The 14,227-nt window shown below is 49.4% G+C and overlaps 1 protein-coding gene across 1 annotated transcript; it reads left to right on the top strand.

The window, feature by feature from the left end:
* Positions 1–971: 971 nt before the first annotated feature.
* On the top strand, positions 972–7,146 carry LOC144110227 (uncharacterized). Its single transcript, XM_077643067.1, has 2 exons — positions 972–1,885; positions 5,825–7,146. Exons 1-2 carry the CDS (start codon positions 1,058–1,060, stop codon positions 5,996–5,998), a joined length of 1,002 nt encoding a protein of 333 aa, XP_077499193.1. The 5' UTR covers positions 972–1,057; the 3' UTR covers positions 5,999–7,146.
* The last annotated feature ends 7,081 nt before the right edge of the window (positions 7,147–14,227 follow it).

Below are 14,227 nucleotides of genomic sequence, written 5' to 3'. Positions count from 1 at the left end.
GAAGCAAGGACAGAACAATCCCCCACTGTGGGTATGTTTCACTCCAACAGAGGCCAACAGCAACAAGTGCTGACTATCAACTGAAATCCCGCAGCGGGATATTGACGCATTCTCGTCATTGTGATACGTAATACAGTCCTTAACACATTTAAAAAGGTGCCCATGTGGAACCAAATAGAAAAAGTCTTCAACCTCAATGCTGAACGCTGAATCACACCGCGGGTTGTTACGCTTCATAACTGACCCTTTACACATTTCTATTTCAGGAATAGTAGTTGCGTTTTCGGAGCATGATAATCCGCGTTGTAATTCAGCGTTCAGCATTGAGGTTGAAGGCTTGTCCTATCTTCGTCTGCATCTCAACAGTATAAGACCAGAGCTGTTGTTTCTTCTTCAGATATGGAACATACCCACGAGGGGATTGGCCAGTGTTTTGTGAGGAATACCAAAGAAAATGATCCAAGTGATGGCGAGGGAAAGACAGAATTATGCGTATATCGAGGCGAATTTAACAAAGAAAAAAAACTGGAACTGAAAAGGTCAAAGAATTCTTTGGGAATTTATGAACAAGAACACAGAAAAGTGCGACAAAATATGGAACGATTTTGTTGTTGTTGTTGTTGTTGTTAGCCTATCAAAAGATGGCACATACCCACACTGGGGGATCGGCCAAGAATCTGGAATGCAGTTAAGTTTTCGTGCGGCGTAGTTTTCGTTGTCGTCCTTCTCTTTGCTGCGTGTTCTCTCGTGTCTCTGTACTTGCAGAAGTACAGACAAAGCCTAGTTACGTCTCAATCAGTCTTGTAATACTTTATTTTGCGTGCAATTGACCTTGTTCTGCGTGATCTCGGTACTCCTTTGCAATTTGAGCCCGATCAACCTTCATTATTTCGTTTTTGGCTAGTACACCTGTAAGGGCACGTGTCTTTCCCTCAACGAAGAAGACAGAACGTGCAGTCGGCCAAGCGCGAGTCGAACAGAAGCTTCCAGAGCGGCAGCCTGCCCCGTTTCTCTGACGTGTGCCGACGCGGAAGGACCAGGCAATGCCTGCCGAAGGATGAAGACAGAAGTGGCCAGGACGACAGTGGACGCGGGAGCTGCGAGCCCAGGGAAGACCTCTACCGGCAAATACGGCGACATCGGGGTACCATCTGAGACCGCCGTCAAGGAAAGGCCGCCGCGGCCAAACCTTGCCCCCTTCCGGAGGTGTGACCCCGAGCAGCCAGGCAGCGACAGTCGAGACCATACCAGCAAAGTCCACAACAAGCGCCTTTCTGATCCTGTACATCGGGACCCTCAAGACAGACCGGTACAGAATGGACACGTCATGGGAAGCGAAGGACGCCAGAATAGAGACGACGGAAGCGAACTGCCAGGGGACGAAGGTGAAGTCGAGGACCTCAGCGGCGACGAATACCCAGCAGACGCCAAGACGGGAGCTGCCCGGCGCTCCGCAAAGCGCAAGGATCAACGGCGTGGTCCTGGCTTATGGGCGGTAGAAGACTGGCAACCAGAGACGCGCGCACCTGGCAGCGACGAAGCACTCGACAAGACTGCTCGCATCCGGGCGACGCGACGCAAGAACGGAAGGCAGCCTTCGAGCAAGCGACGACGCCTCGCCGTTTTCAGAGGACGTCACGGCGTCGACGACCGGGGCCCGGCAGCGGCTAATGCCCGGGGCCGACCACGATCGGAGAGGGCTGACGTCCTGCGAGGTGCGAGGACCAGTGTCCCTGTACGAGGTCTATCCAGTGGCACGGACGTCTCGCAGTCTTCGACGTTCCTGGGCCATGCCGCGGGTCGCTCCTGGTCGGCGCGCTGCGGTCCGGCCCTCTTCGCCATCTCGGTCGTCTCTGCGGGCGTCCTCGTGTGCATGTCTTTCCAGGTTAGTGCTATCGGGAGAGGTCCCTTAGAATTCTGGCGCGAAAAAAAGTCATTAGCCTCAAACGATAACTTTGTCCTAGCGTGTTGCCAACGCGTTTTGTCTGCGATCGGCGAAACTCGTAAAGTGCCGATTCAACTCAGCCATCGAGGTCTTTGTTTTTAGCCTTGGTTTTAGCCACCTATTAGCTCGACATTATAGCTTTGCAAAAAGAAAAAAATGGCAACACTGTCGCAACGGACAAACGTTACTAGTAAGGCGTGTTCTGAGCGCACACACCGGAGCCTCTTTGCTAGTTGCAATACTCCAACTGGTGCGGCTCGCCAGTGCGTCTTATTTTCTTGCCATTTGCACCAGGCGTGCATGTTATAAGGCATGTACCCCCCTTGCCAAAAGTAACCAGGCTGCCCGGTTTGCTTCTCCGCTGTATAGCGGGACAGTTATCGCACCCATCAAACTACAAATCACTGTGAGGTAAGGCGAACAGCTTCCCTCACCTTCCAATACCTTTTGGTTTTTAGGAAAGCCGCATAGGGCCTTCACTATATGAGGGAAAAGCAAATCATGCAGCTTGGTTACTCTTTGCAAAGACTACATATGTGCGAAGCGCATACAACGCATAGATGTCGTTGGTTCATGGCTCAAATCCCACATCTATCGAGACGACGAGCTTATTCTAGCAGGAACACACAGCCTTTTCATTCGTATATGCTTCGCAGAAGAGGAGGAGTGATAATTCTGTAGTAACGGCGGACGCAGAAACACTGACGCCCTGCTGGAATAAACTCGTCGTCTCATAGATGTGCGAATTGCGCGGAGAACCTGCGGCTTCTGTGCATTATATAAGCTTAGTATCATGTGCGTCATGGGTGGCATGTGCGTAACGTAGCTCAAGCGGCGAGGCTGGACATGCTGACGAGCCGCACCTGTTGGATTATGCCGATATACTTGTCTCTCCGATGCCATTCAACGTTGTCGGATAGCAACAGCTGTAGTGCCAGCTTATCGGGGACCGAATTCAGATCTTTCCTCTTGCGAAATATTCGTGATTGGCTGCAGCCTTGGCAATCTAACTGTCTGTTATCTCAGCACGTCCGCGGCAGCTTAGGCATGAGGCTTACGCTTAGGTCAAAGAAGGAGCTGTATAAAGGCTTCAAGACGTCACGTCCTCTATGGAGAGGTGATGAACAAGCCAGAGCAGGTGTCGTCTACATTCCTCATAAGTGCGCCACTCAGGATCATACCTATACATGAACAAAGAGAGCGTGAACATCTCAGTGCTCATGTTCATTACGCATAGCTAAGTCCCCTCGGTTATTCTCTGCGGATTGCAGGTGAAGGCGGCAGTTGTTGGTTTCAACATACCAGTTTGCGTTTACAGCATACCATTTTCGGAATACCAGTCAGCATACTAGTCTCGCATTCCACCCGTGGTACCGTCACGACGTAAAATGCCCCCGTCCCCTCCCCGAAAAAGGTTGCAATACAGCTATTGCTGTAAACACAGCTCAGGAACTACCTCCAGGGATATGCATTTCAAGTCCGAGGTCCATCAAGGCCACAACAGAGTCCGAAAGGCCGCACCCCCTGGAAGTGATGAACTCCTTTTTACTGCGATGATGGTGCTATACCTCATATACGCGCTGAGCGCGCAGCGGTGCATCGCGATTGAGGCCCTATAGCCACACTTCGTTTTCCAGCCACACTTCGTCCTTCGCCACCGAAGGCTGCGCCCCTAGCGGGCACCTGTCAAGCTCGATTATATTCGCTGTCTGGCTGCGGGCTCACGTCGCGGGCCACTCCCAGGTGTCAAAACATTCACGCCCGCCTGGCGGCCGGCTTTCACTTTCCGTGAGGCACAAGGCCCGTGTGTGCACGGCCAGATTAATGCTCTGACTCACGTCCGATGCCCGCTGCGATTCGTGGGAAAGCGTCACGGGCGCGACTCCGCGGGCGGCCTCTGCGCTGACCGCTCGGAGAATTGCCTAGCTACCCAACCACGCCTTCGGTGTTTGTGCTGGTTAGCGTGATTTCCCGTGCGCTTCCAGTTAATGAACGCTTGACTGTGCCACGGCGCTGCCAGCTTTTTGCGCACGGACCGTAAGGTTCTTAGGACGAGGAGACAAGCCCCGCTACTTCGTTGTGACGCTTGCATCCCTTACAAAATTTTCATTAGACAGTCTATAGGCTGTCTATAAACTTTTGTCGATCAAGTCTGTAGACTTTCTATAGGCAAATCCTATAGAATAATCGACAGGGAATAGAAATCTTATAGACAATCTATAGGTTTATGACCGTACAATTACAACGAACTTTTGTCTTTAGACAGTCTATAGGCTATGAATAGACGAAAGAAAATATCTATAGGAAGGCAATAGAGCCTATAAGAAGTCTATGGACAGTCTATAGACCATTTTGATAATGGCGAAAAGGCCCATAGGCGGCCTGTTGCATGGGTTTGCAAAGAAGCGCGATACATTAGGTATGAATGGATCCGCTCGGGGACGCACCGAGCGCGACGCATCTTTACAGCACAAATCTTAGTGTTTTTTTTGAGGGCTCAGCAATTGTACTGGCACCTTTTAGCGTTTAGGTGATGTCCGGCGTCCTCTGCATACGCTCGAATGAGGGAGTGCGTTAGAGGGCACCTTAATCCCTCTTTAATCCTTTCTCTTTAGAGCGCACTCTGTCTCTAGTGTACTCCCTTTTGTAAAAGAAAGTCCGCTAGAGGACAGCTTGCTACCTTCCCTAGAGAAAAGTTCCACACGAGTCGCTCCATGAAACTTCTATGTAACTTCCATAAAATGTGCATGACAACATATGGAGTTTGTAAGTCTCCATATGCACTTCCCATGATGTCCGTACCCACTCTATACACTCCATACTGACTCCATATAATCCGTACGAAAATATATGAAATTATGGCACTCGCCTTACGGAAACTTTCAGTAGGGTTTTTACTTCCATATATATAGACATATTCGCGTTTAGAGCGTAGTCACGACAGGGGTGCCCACACCAGTCATGGTATATACTGGTGCTTTCGAGTGCACCCTTCCCGTTGTAAGTCACATTTCTTCAGCGGAAAGCCTGTCTATAGGGGCATGCATATTAACGAGTGTAGAGGTCGTCGCGCCTTGCTGCTGGCGCCCCCGGCCTTTAAAGAGGCAGTCTCAAAAGCGAGACAAAGGTGCATGCTAAGAGTGCGGGCCCAATCGCGGTGACATTGTGTACTGAGTGAAATTGCAAACAGACTCAAATGTGCATTACTACGTGTTTAGTCTACACCAACGCGACAATTGAGTGCAAGCCTTTTTTCTTGACTCATATTAATTAGGGCAGGTAGCGGCGGCTGATCCGAATCTTGAGAGGGAAGTAACTGGACGAATAAGAATGGGGTGGAGCGCATATGGCAGGTTCTCTCAGATCATGAATGGCAGTTTACCAATTCCCCTCAAGAGAAAGGTATAAAACAGCTGTATCTTGACGGTTCTCGCCTAAGGGGCACAAACGTGGAGGCTAACGAAAAGGGTTCAGCTTTTAAGTTAAGGGCAACGCAGCGAGCCATGGAAAGAAAAATGATAGGTGTAACGTTAAGGGATCGGTAGCGGGCAGAGTGGGTGAGGGAACAAACGTGGGTTAATGGACATCCTAGTCGAAATCAAGAGGAAGAAATGGGCTTGGGCAGTGCATACGTAATGCGAAGGCAAGATAACCACTGGTCCTTAAGGGTAACGGATTGGATTCCAAAAGAAGGCAAGCGTAGCGCGGGGAGGCAGAAGGTTAGGTGGGCGGATGAGATGAGGAAGTTTGCAGGAATACGGTGGCCGCAGCTGGCAAAGGACAGGGTTAATTGTAGAGACATGGGAGAGGTCTTTGCCCTGCAGTGGGCTTAGTCAGACTGATGATGTTATGATGGTGATTACCGCGCCCAACACGCAGGTCTTCTCCGTTCTGCACACCTACGGAGCGGCCTTGGAGGGTTCCGTCCAGAACCGCACGAACGACGACTCGGCGGCCGAGGCGCACCGCGCAGCCACGGCTTCGACCGCCGTGCCGACGGCCGCCGAAGACGAAGACTTTGAGACCGCCCCGAACTCGACGGACGTCGAGTGACGCCGCCCTCCCGACTATCCTCCGCCTCCGTACACGTGCACCGAATGTGGTGACGTTGTCGCGTAAACGTGTTCAACGTTCGGACCACGTCTGTGGGCGGTGGACGTCGGCGATAAAGGGTGGCGTCATTGTCGACGTCGGCGCCATAGCGCCGACGTCTAGTACTGTAGCTGCCCGCGGAAAAGGTAAGAGAGCGTAAAGCACACGCAAGGCACAACACAAGCGAAGCACAAGTGAACTGCAAGCGAAGGAAAAGAGGAAGCCAACGCGAAAACAATTACCATCCTGGAAGAAGGTAAGAAAGAGTGAAGACGCCACGAAGACGCCAGTAGAAGTCAAGGGTAAGCCGACCACAAGCCAGGGGAAGCCAAGTGACGCCCTGTGAAAGCCCCCCGGAACCAAGGAAAAGCCACGAGAAGCCATGTGAAAGCGAAGCACCTGCCATTGAAGCTGCCTGCCAATGAAGCTGCCTGCCACTGAAGCTGCCTGCCAAGAGTGAAACAAACACAAGGGGAAAAGCTCCAGCCAGCCACACAACTGACCACAACCAAGCATATAGATAGAGCGCAACTAAGTGACCGCAAAAACACACAAGGAAGCAAGAGGTGAACAAAAACAGTCTGCCGCAAGCAATGGAACAATAGCAGTGCTAGACTTCTTAACGGATTGGACCTTTTTTGTGTATGTGTGATCTTCGCGCATGGACGCTATCTTGTGGTTCCCGCCGCCACAACCCGATCCCTATGCATGCACAAACGCGGCATCCGCATAAGGAGTCCACCCTGCACAACTTGCGCCAGCTAACCACAAACCAAGCAAGAGTCGTGGAGGAGACGAGTACAAGCCAAGAAGGAGCCTATGTATAGCCAAGGAAAAGCCAGTGAGTCCAAGAAGCTGCCTGCGAAGCTCGAACGAACTATGCACGAGAGTGAAGCCCGAGCGATGAAAGGCCATTCATGTACAGGGTCGTCCACTCTTAGCGCGAACACGCGAGCGCATGGCCGTGCTATTTGGAGGGCGACTGCGTCCGACATTGCCACAGACAGAAACGAAGTTACAGATGACGCGAAGCACCACGTCAAGGTCCATCTTCTCCGGCGCCATTTTGCTGTGATGAGTGGCTGTGTCGAACGCAGTGGACGTTTAAAAAGTGCAGCCATACACTCACGTGTTGTTCACACTAAGAGTAAACGACCCGGTGCAGCGAAAGCGCACGTGTATGAAGCGAGAGTTGAACGAAGGAGAGAGTGCTGCAACTGTGCCCCATTGTCAGACTTTTTATCGGATTGGACCATTTATGGTTGTGTGTGTGTGGTCCCCGCGCAAAGACGCTATGCTGTGGTCTCCTCCCTGCCACAGCCCGATCCCCACACAAACCCGGCATCCGTGTACCTTAGTCCCTCCTCCACAAACCGCCCTCATACGCTGCTGCACAAATAAAGCCACCGCCGTCTGCCCCGGATTTCTGCACTCTTTCAGCTTCTTCACCAGGTAACAAAAGGAAGGTCAGGGGCGATGGCTCGCATCCTGGAGAATGACCAAGGAGGCAGTTTTCACTCGAGAAGTGTGCCATGAGGCATAAGATGAGAACGGGGGAATGGAAAGCAGGAGATGGAAAGTTGCTGGGGTAGTTGCACAGTTTGCAGAGGAGGGTGAGGCGTTGAAATTGTGCCTGATATATCTGTGGCTGAAGGCGAGAGCGCACAAGATGGCGGGCCGTATGAGCACGTGCGCCACCAGAGCGCATAGCTATGCGATGAATCAGACCTAGAGTAGCGTGAGCCGATTTACGGGTAGCTGTCAGCCACGGGGTGCCAGTCCCAAATGTATGAAGAAGACAAAGAATACGAACAGTTCCTACCTGAGCAATCTTAGAACTAGCTATACGTCGTAAAATTTAAAGGGGGAACTTCCGTAAGCCGGCTTTATTTTGTAACGCGAATGAAATATGATTAAGTAGGCGAGAGGGTTAGACCAAGAGGTGGAAGGCGAGGTGTCAAGACATCCAGCGCGTGCTGGAGGACCGACTGGTGGATAGACTCATTGCCTCGGCCTTCCAAAATTTGTGGCTATCAATGTGCTGTACCTTGAAGCCTGCATTCCGCCTCTCTTATCACGAATTCAATTTTTAACTTTGCAAACTTACCTCAGGATCTATGAATCCCATTTCTACCGTTCCCAAAGCATTTTCTGTTGTCAGCCGACCTCCTTTTTTGGTGTCCCCTGGTCTCGTTTCAATTCCCCTCAGGTAGTGTTTGTGCAAAGATTACTTCAGCCTTTAGATGTAAACATTTATGATATCCTTCCTGCGCTTCGCAATGGGCCCGCTATCCACATTGTTTTCGACGACATATTCCCAAAAAAATGCAAAACTTTTGCTACCGAGTATTCTAAATGGTCTTCTAGAAGATCCATCTGAGGACCCTACCTACAGATATAGCAATAGCCACTGACGCATCGCAGTGCAATGAAAAAGCAGGTGTGGGAATATTTTGCTTGAATTTAGACTGGTCCTTTTCACTGCGCCTTCCAGATTTCACCCCTATTTTTCAAGCAGAGTTTCTAGCAGTTGTACTTGCTCTACGCAAGCTAGACCCCTCTATTACACCAGTTGCAGTAATTACTGATTATCTTTGTGTTCGTCCCTCGCTGCACATGTTGACGGTCCCATTTTAACAACTTTCTTATCCCTACTTCCTCCGCATTTGATCCTTGTTCATTTAGTATGGGTTCCCGGTCACAGCAGTGTGACAGTAAATGAGATTGCTGACAATCTCGCAAAGGCTTCCCTCAGCGGCCCCGTGTTGCCAATCATCCCGGCTACAGCCTATATTACAGCATCTAGATTTTAGCGACGTGCGTTTTTAAGCACGCAAGACACAACACTTTTAACATCGGCGGATTATGAGCACCTTAAATATTATTGGAAAAGGAAAATTTGTTGCTCTCGGCAGCTTGAAGCATCACTGACGAGGTTGCGCTGCCGCATCCCCCCTCTAAATATCTATTTACCCAAGTCGGGTTTGGCGCTCTCTCCCCTTTGTGCATTTTGCCGTGAGCCTGAATCTATAGAACATTTTTGGCTGTATTGTCGCCGATTCAACTCTCTGAGAAAAAGGTTGCTGGAGGAGCCCTTGCAGCATCTTGGCCTTGAGCAGCCCGCTCTTGCTATCATTTGGCGCCTCCACATTTGGGTTCAGCCACAGATCTGTTTGTACCGCTGTTCTAAATTTCCTGATAGAATCTCACCGACTGCCTTCTAAGTGTTCCAAACTTTTCTATCAATTATTACATTTTGACTTAATCATGATTATATAATCCCTCTTTTTATTATTATTCTTATAATTTTGAAATCAAAACTCTCATCCCTTTTGTGTTCATGAGGAAGAATTCACCGGTGTGGCGCTCCCACGTGCTTTTCCTTTTTGTTAACTGCGTTCAGGTGAATAGCTACCCGATTCTTGGCCGATCCCCCGGTGTGGGTATGTGCCACCTTTTGATAGGCTAACAACAACAACGACTCATCTGGGCGACAGCACCCACTACACATCATTGGCATACGCAAGCGCACGGATAGAAGGGATGGTCTCTATAGGGGTCGAACAAGTGAACTAGAGGCCACGTTAAATAATATGCGGGCGAGAACGGAACGTCTGCAATGGCCACGTATGGTCCATGGCGAAACAGTAAACACTAGACAGCAATCGCAATTTTACATGGGCATGTTCTGTTGGTTGACGATACAAAACAGATGAGCCGCTAAGCGAAGAACAGACCGTGAAACATTGCAGGCTATTATGGTTTGGTTGCAAACTCCTGTTCCCAACTCTTGAGGCCTCTCAAACCCGAAGCCAGCGCGCCTAGCGATTGTAAACGAGCTGTGGTGTGGAACGGAGCTCGCTCGAGCGAGTAGCTTGGGAGAGCACAATCCCCTCGGATGTTGCGGACGCCGCCCCCGCAGTAAGCGGAAACTATAGCGACCTCTCCCTCCCTCCCTTCCCCCACCCCTCCTTCTCCTCAGAGACACGCAAGTGGCTCACGCGGTGGGCCGGCGTCTCGGCTCGGATGCACGATTCATTTCTCTAATGGCCGAGACGAAGCCAGGGCAATCCTTTTCCGCTTCCACTTTTATTTTCTTATTGGCCATTGTTATACCAGGAGCGCCGGGGCTTGATTCTCTTTATGCGCCTCCCTCCAAGAGGAGAAAGTAATAAACCGGCGGCGACCCCCGGGGTCTAATGTTTGCGTGTCTGTCCCAGACATCGCTATACGGCATGAATTTATGCCCCATAACCCCCGTGCACCTCTTCCCTTTCACAACCCCATAGCCGTTCCGCTGAAGGCTCTGCCGAGATTGCGCCCGCGCGTCTTGAAGCCCTGGTCGGAGGTAGAATGACAAGGGAGAGATGCACACTGGAGGCAAAAGAAAAGCAAAAGGGGCAAAAGCACTTAACCCAGGGTCGGCAAAACGATAAAGACAGGAACGCCCGTAACGAGAGGCTCTAGCTGCAACGGTACGCCGGAGCTCTGTAAGCTCTCCACTGCGTGGTCGACTTGACTTAACTAGACCTGTGGACTGAAGTTTGTTGTTCATCATTTTTGGTCCGTCTGAACACTCGTCTTGTTTCTTGCTGTTATCCTTCTTGTTATCTTTGTTCTTTCCTAACAAGCGCTTTTATCTCGATTATTTCCGAAAGCTACTCCCTTATACCTTTGGTAAGCTTAAAGTTACGTGCCCAGCTAAGCGATGAGACAGCTTCTGTGATAATGTGCTACTCTTCACGACCTTTCTTTCGCATATACGAAACACATGTAACTATAATGGAATTGTGTGCATGTCCAACATTCTTGGACAAAATTCTGGAAATTCGAAAACCGTAATATACTGGCATAGGGATATTGAAGGTAATGGTCCATTCTTCCGATATGCAACAAAATCTTTTTTTAAGTGTTTACATCGCTCGCATCGAGCAGTTAGGACAGCCGCAGAAGACCAATGGGGAACGTTTCGGATGGTGGCAAAAACGTCAGTAGCAAAAAAAATGCAAGCCTGCCGGGGGAACATTTTCGGATATATTGAATGTTAGTGAAATCTTACAATGTCTAAAAAAATTGCGCTCATAAACTCTTTCTTGTTCAAAAATGCTTTTGTCCAGAATTGTCGGGTATCGATCGGTGTGACCAAATGCAGAAAAAGAGAGTAAAATTTCGGCTGCTACACAAGCACCAAACCTACCAGAAATTCAAGACGACCAGCAGGACTCGAAGTGAACGCGCAATATTTTTCGTTCGCTGCACAAAACACGTATCTGGTATATCAAGACAAAAGCGCATGTCGGTTGGGAAACGACGCGACTGTCTAATCAGCCCATGTAAAAAGAGTTTGTTACACCTTACTCAGCTACATACAGAGCTTATATAGGCGGCATTAATTCGTCTAGCTTAAGAAACAACAGAAGCAGAAGTCAGAATTTCCCCGAACCACCCTGGACGCTGAAAGCGGGATGATTCCAAGCATGCCGATCCTAAAATGGCCGATTAAACTCGGACTACGAGCCTTGCGAAACCGGACGCTCGAGTTGGCTTCGTGGATTGCGAGGCCTTTAACGGCTCCACGTCCCGCCGCCTATGTACAGCGGGGCCTTCGACTTTACGCGGTCGTAAAACTGGTCGGATGTCGGATTTCTTCGCGGAAGCGTCGACTCTAGCTGCAGACATGCCGTTACGGTGAAATGCGACCGAGCATTTCAGCCTCGGCGTGCCATTCCTCGCGTTTACAGACGAATGATTTGTGCCAGCCCATGTATCTGCGACCAGTGGTCGCCATTGTGCAAGCGCGACAGTTCATGACCGCCACTCTTGGAATCAAAGCGGCCGTTTCTTGCTAGGAGGCAACAATGTTATACAAATGGCCCTGAGCGGCAATTCGAAAAGTGCTTGGCGACGCTGTGCCAACAGCACTGCCGTCGTAAATAGCGCTTGAAGCGATTGAAGAAACAGGGGTAATCGACAGGAAAGTTTTTCTGTTTTGTTGTCTTGTTGCTTTTGTACTTAAATCTTTTTGCTATTCCTTTACTTACAAAGATGGCGGCTTGAGGCCAGCGCCAACATTTGTAATCCAGCGTGCACCATTTTTTTTTTCGCTGAGCTTGGCCTTCTGATATTTTCCGTCGACCCTTACTGGCCCGCACTAAATTGTACAAGAAGTAAAAGGAGAAGACTAGTCACACATATCCAGCACGCAAATGTTGCATCTCTTGCAAGACTTCCCAAGCCAGGGTGACCGAGTACAACCAAGGTGGTTATAATTACTTATTTAATTTGTTTATTTATTTATGAAGTCTGCAGTCACGATTGGTTGGCGATTAACGACGCCGATTGGAATACGGCGATTTCTGTCGACTCTTTGCGGACCAACTCTGGCTGCAGGTATCATGGCTTATTACTGTTCGCCATTAAAAGCTGACAAATCATGCCGTATGAAAGCGTTGAAAGCGATGCAGCAAGGTTGGCGTAACGCAGGCACAGTTTCACTTGCTTCGTGAAATTAATGGTGTAAGTTAAAATTGTGAATTACAGCCACTGTATGACCGCCTCTAAACGAGGCGTAGAAATTTGTTATGCAACAGAATACCTGTGCGCTGATGCACACGTACTGTCTCGTAGTAAGCAAGCTTTAAGTGGACCGGAATTTTTTTCTAATTATGACGAAATCTGGTTAATTTAGGAGAGTATTTTTATTTCACTTGACACTGGCAGTAACAAATGATCGGGTCGGATAAAAGTTCGAATTTACGAGAGTCCCCTATGCTTGCGCACTCTTACCTCTCAGGCCAAGTAATGTGCTGGTTATAAAAACTTCTGCTTGCATAAAATCTTATATAAAACCTTCATTTTTTTCATGCTGCACTACTTTATACACTCTCACGACTACTCCGTAGACGTTGCGAATGCGTGCAGCGGAGCGAAATAATGCTGCTGGCCAAGGGCGATAGCCAATTGCAGCCTCCCATATACGAACGCCGGAATTTAGTGTCGAAGTCTTTTATAGCACGCAGGAAGATGCGTCCTTATCAGCGAGATTCACTGCGTCGCGACAACCGTATCGCCGGATTAACAGCGCCCCCCCCCCCCCCCCTCTTCATATTCCTCTCACTCAAGAGCTCGTAATCTCGAAGGGATCGGCTACAGGCGTCCCCTGAGCATTTTTATGGTCACCGACTGCCGAGGACAGCGCGCCGAGAGAGGACGCGGACGCGAATCCCAAGTGGATATCCAGTGGACATCTGGGATATCGGAGACGCAATGAGCTTCCGTACCAGCAAGAGAGAAAACAAACAGTCGCTGCTTTAGATCCTCCCGGCCGTGTTGCGCAAGGCAGAGATATATTTGTCCCGTGGGAGTGAAATACGTTCTTTCGAGATAGGCGCTCGGATAACATCGGGAGACGTGGTGTGACTGCGGTGTAACGGGAGGTGTTGTACTGCTGCTTTGCGATGCTTACACACCAAAGATGGCTCCCTTGAGGAGTTCAGTGTTTGGCTTCGGTAGGTTGTTACGCCAGTGAAGTTCCTTTCGAGTCCGTTTGTAATACTGTAAAGAATACTCTCCATAATACAGCTATTATAAAACAAGCATTGCACAATTTACACCAAGGCTTTTAAAAACTACACGACCAAACCATTCAACAAAATGTCTCTGATAAGCCAACGATATATTTTTTCGCATTAATGAGGCTTGTAAAACTTATAGGATTCCACTTAAGGCTGCTTAAGAGCGGAAATGGGAAAGCCCTTCTCTTTCCTGTCTTTTTCCCTCACTTTTTCATTTTTGTGTTATGGGGAGTAGGCTTAACTATACAACATCCATGGCTACTCGGACGTCTGTTTCCAAGGCAGCCGAACTATGCTGACGTTCATGGCTGTCGTGACGTTCGAACGACCTTCGCGAGACTCGAACCCACGAACTTCACGGAACTCGAACCCACCACCTTAATGGGACTCTAACCCACGACCTTCACGGTACTCAAACCCACGACCCTTTTTCACGATCGCTATTATCATCATTACGGTCACCACCCCTAACATGACCCCCATCGTCATCATTACTATCATCATCGCTATCACCGACTAACACTATCAGTAGCTACCGTTATCACAATCACTACCATCACTACCACTACCTATCTGTAGCCCTAACTCTATCAGTAGCTATCATTATCAATGTATA

The sequence above is a fragment of the Amblyomma americanum genome, chromosome 11 (assembly GCF_052857255.1).
Source record: "Amblyomma americanum isolate KBUSLIRL-KWMA chromosome 11, ASM5285725v1, whole genome shotgun sequence".
In the NCBI taxonomy this organism is placed as follows: Eukaryota; Metazoa; Arthropoda; class Arachnida; order Ixodida; family Ixodidae; genus Amblyomma; species Amblyomma americanum.
This window is presented reverse-complemented; position numbering and strand designations above follow the sequence as displayed.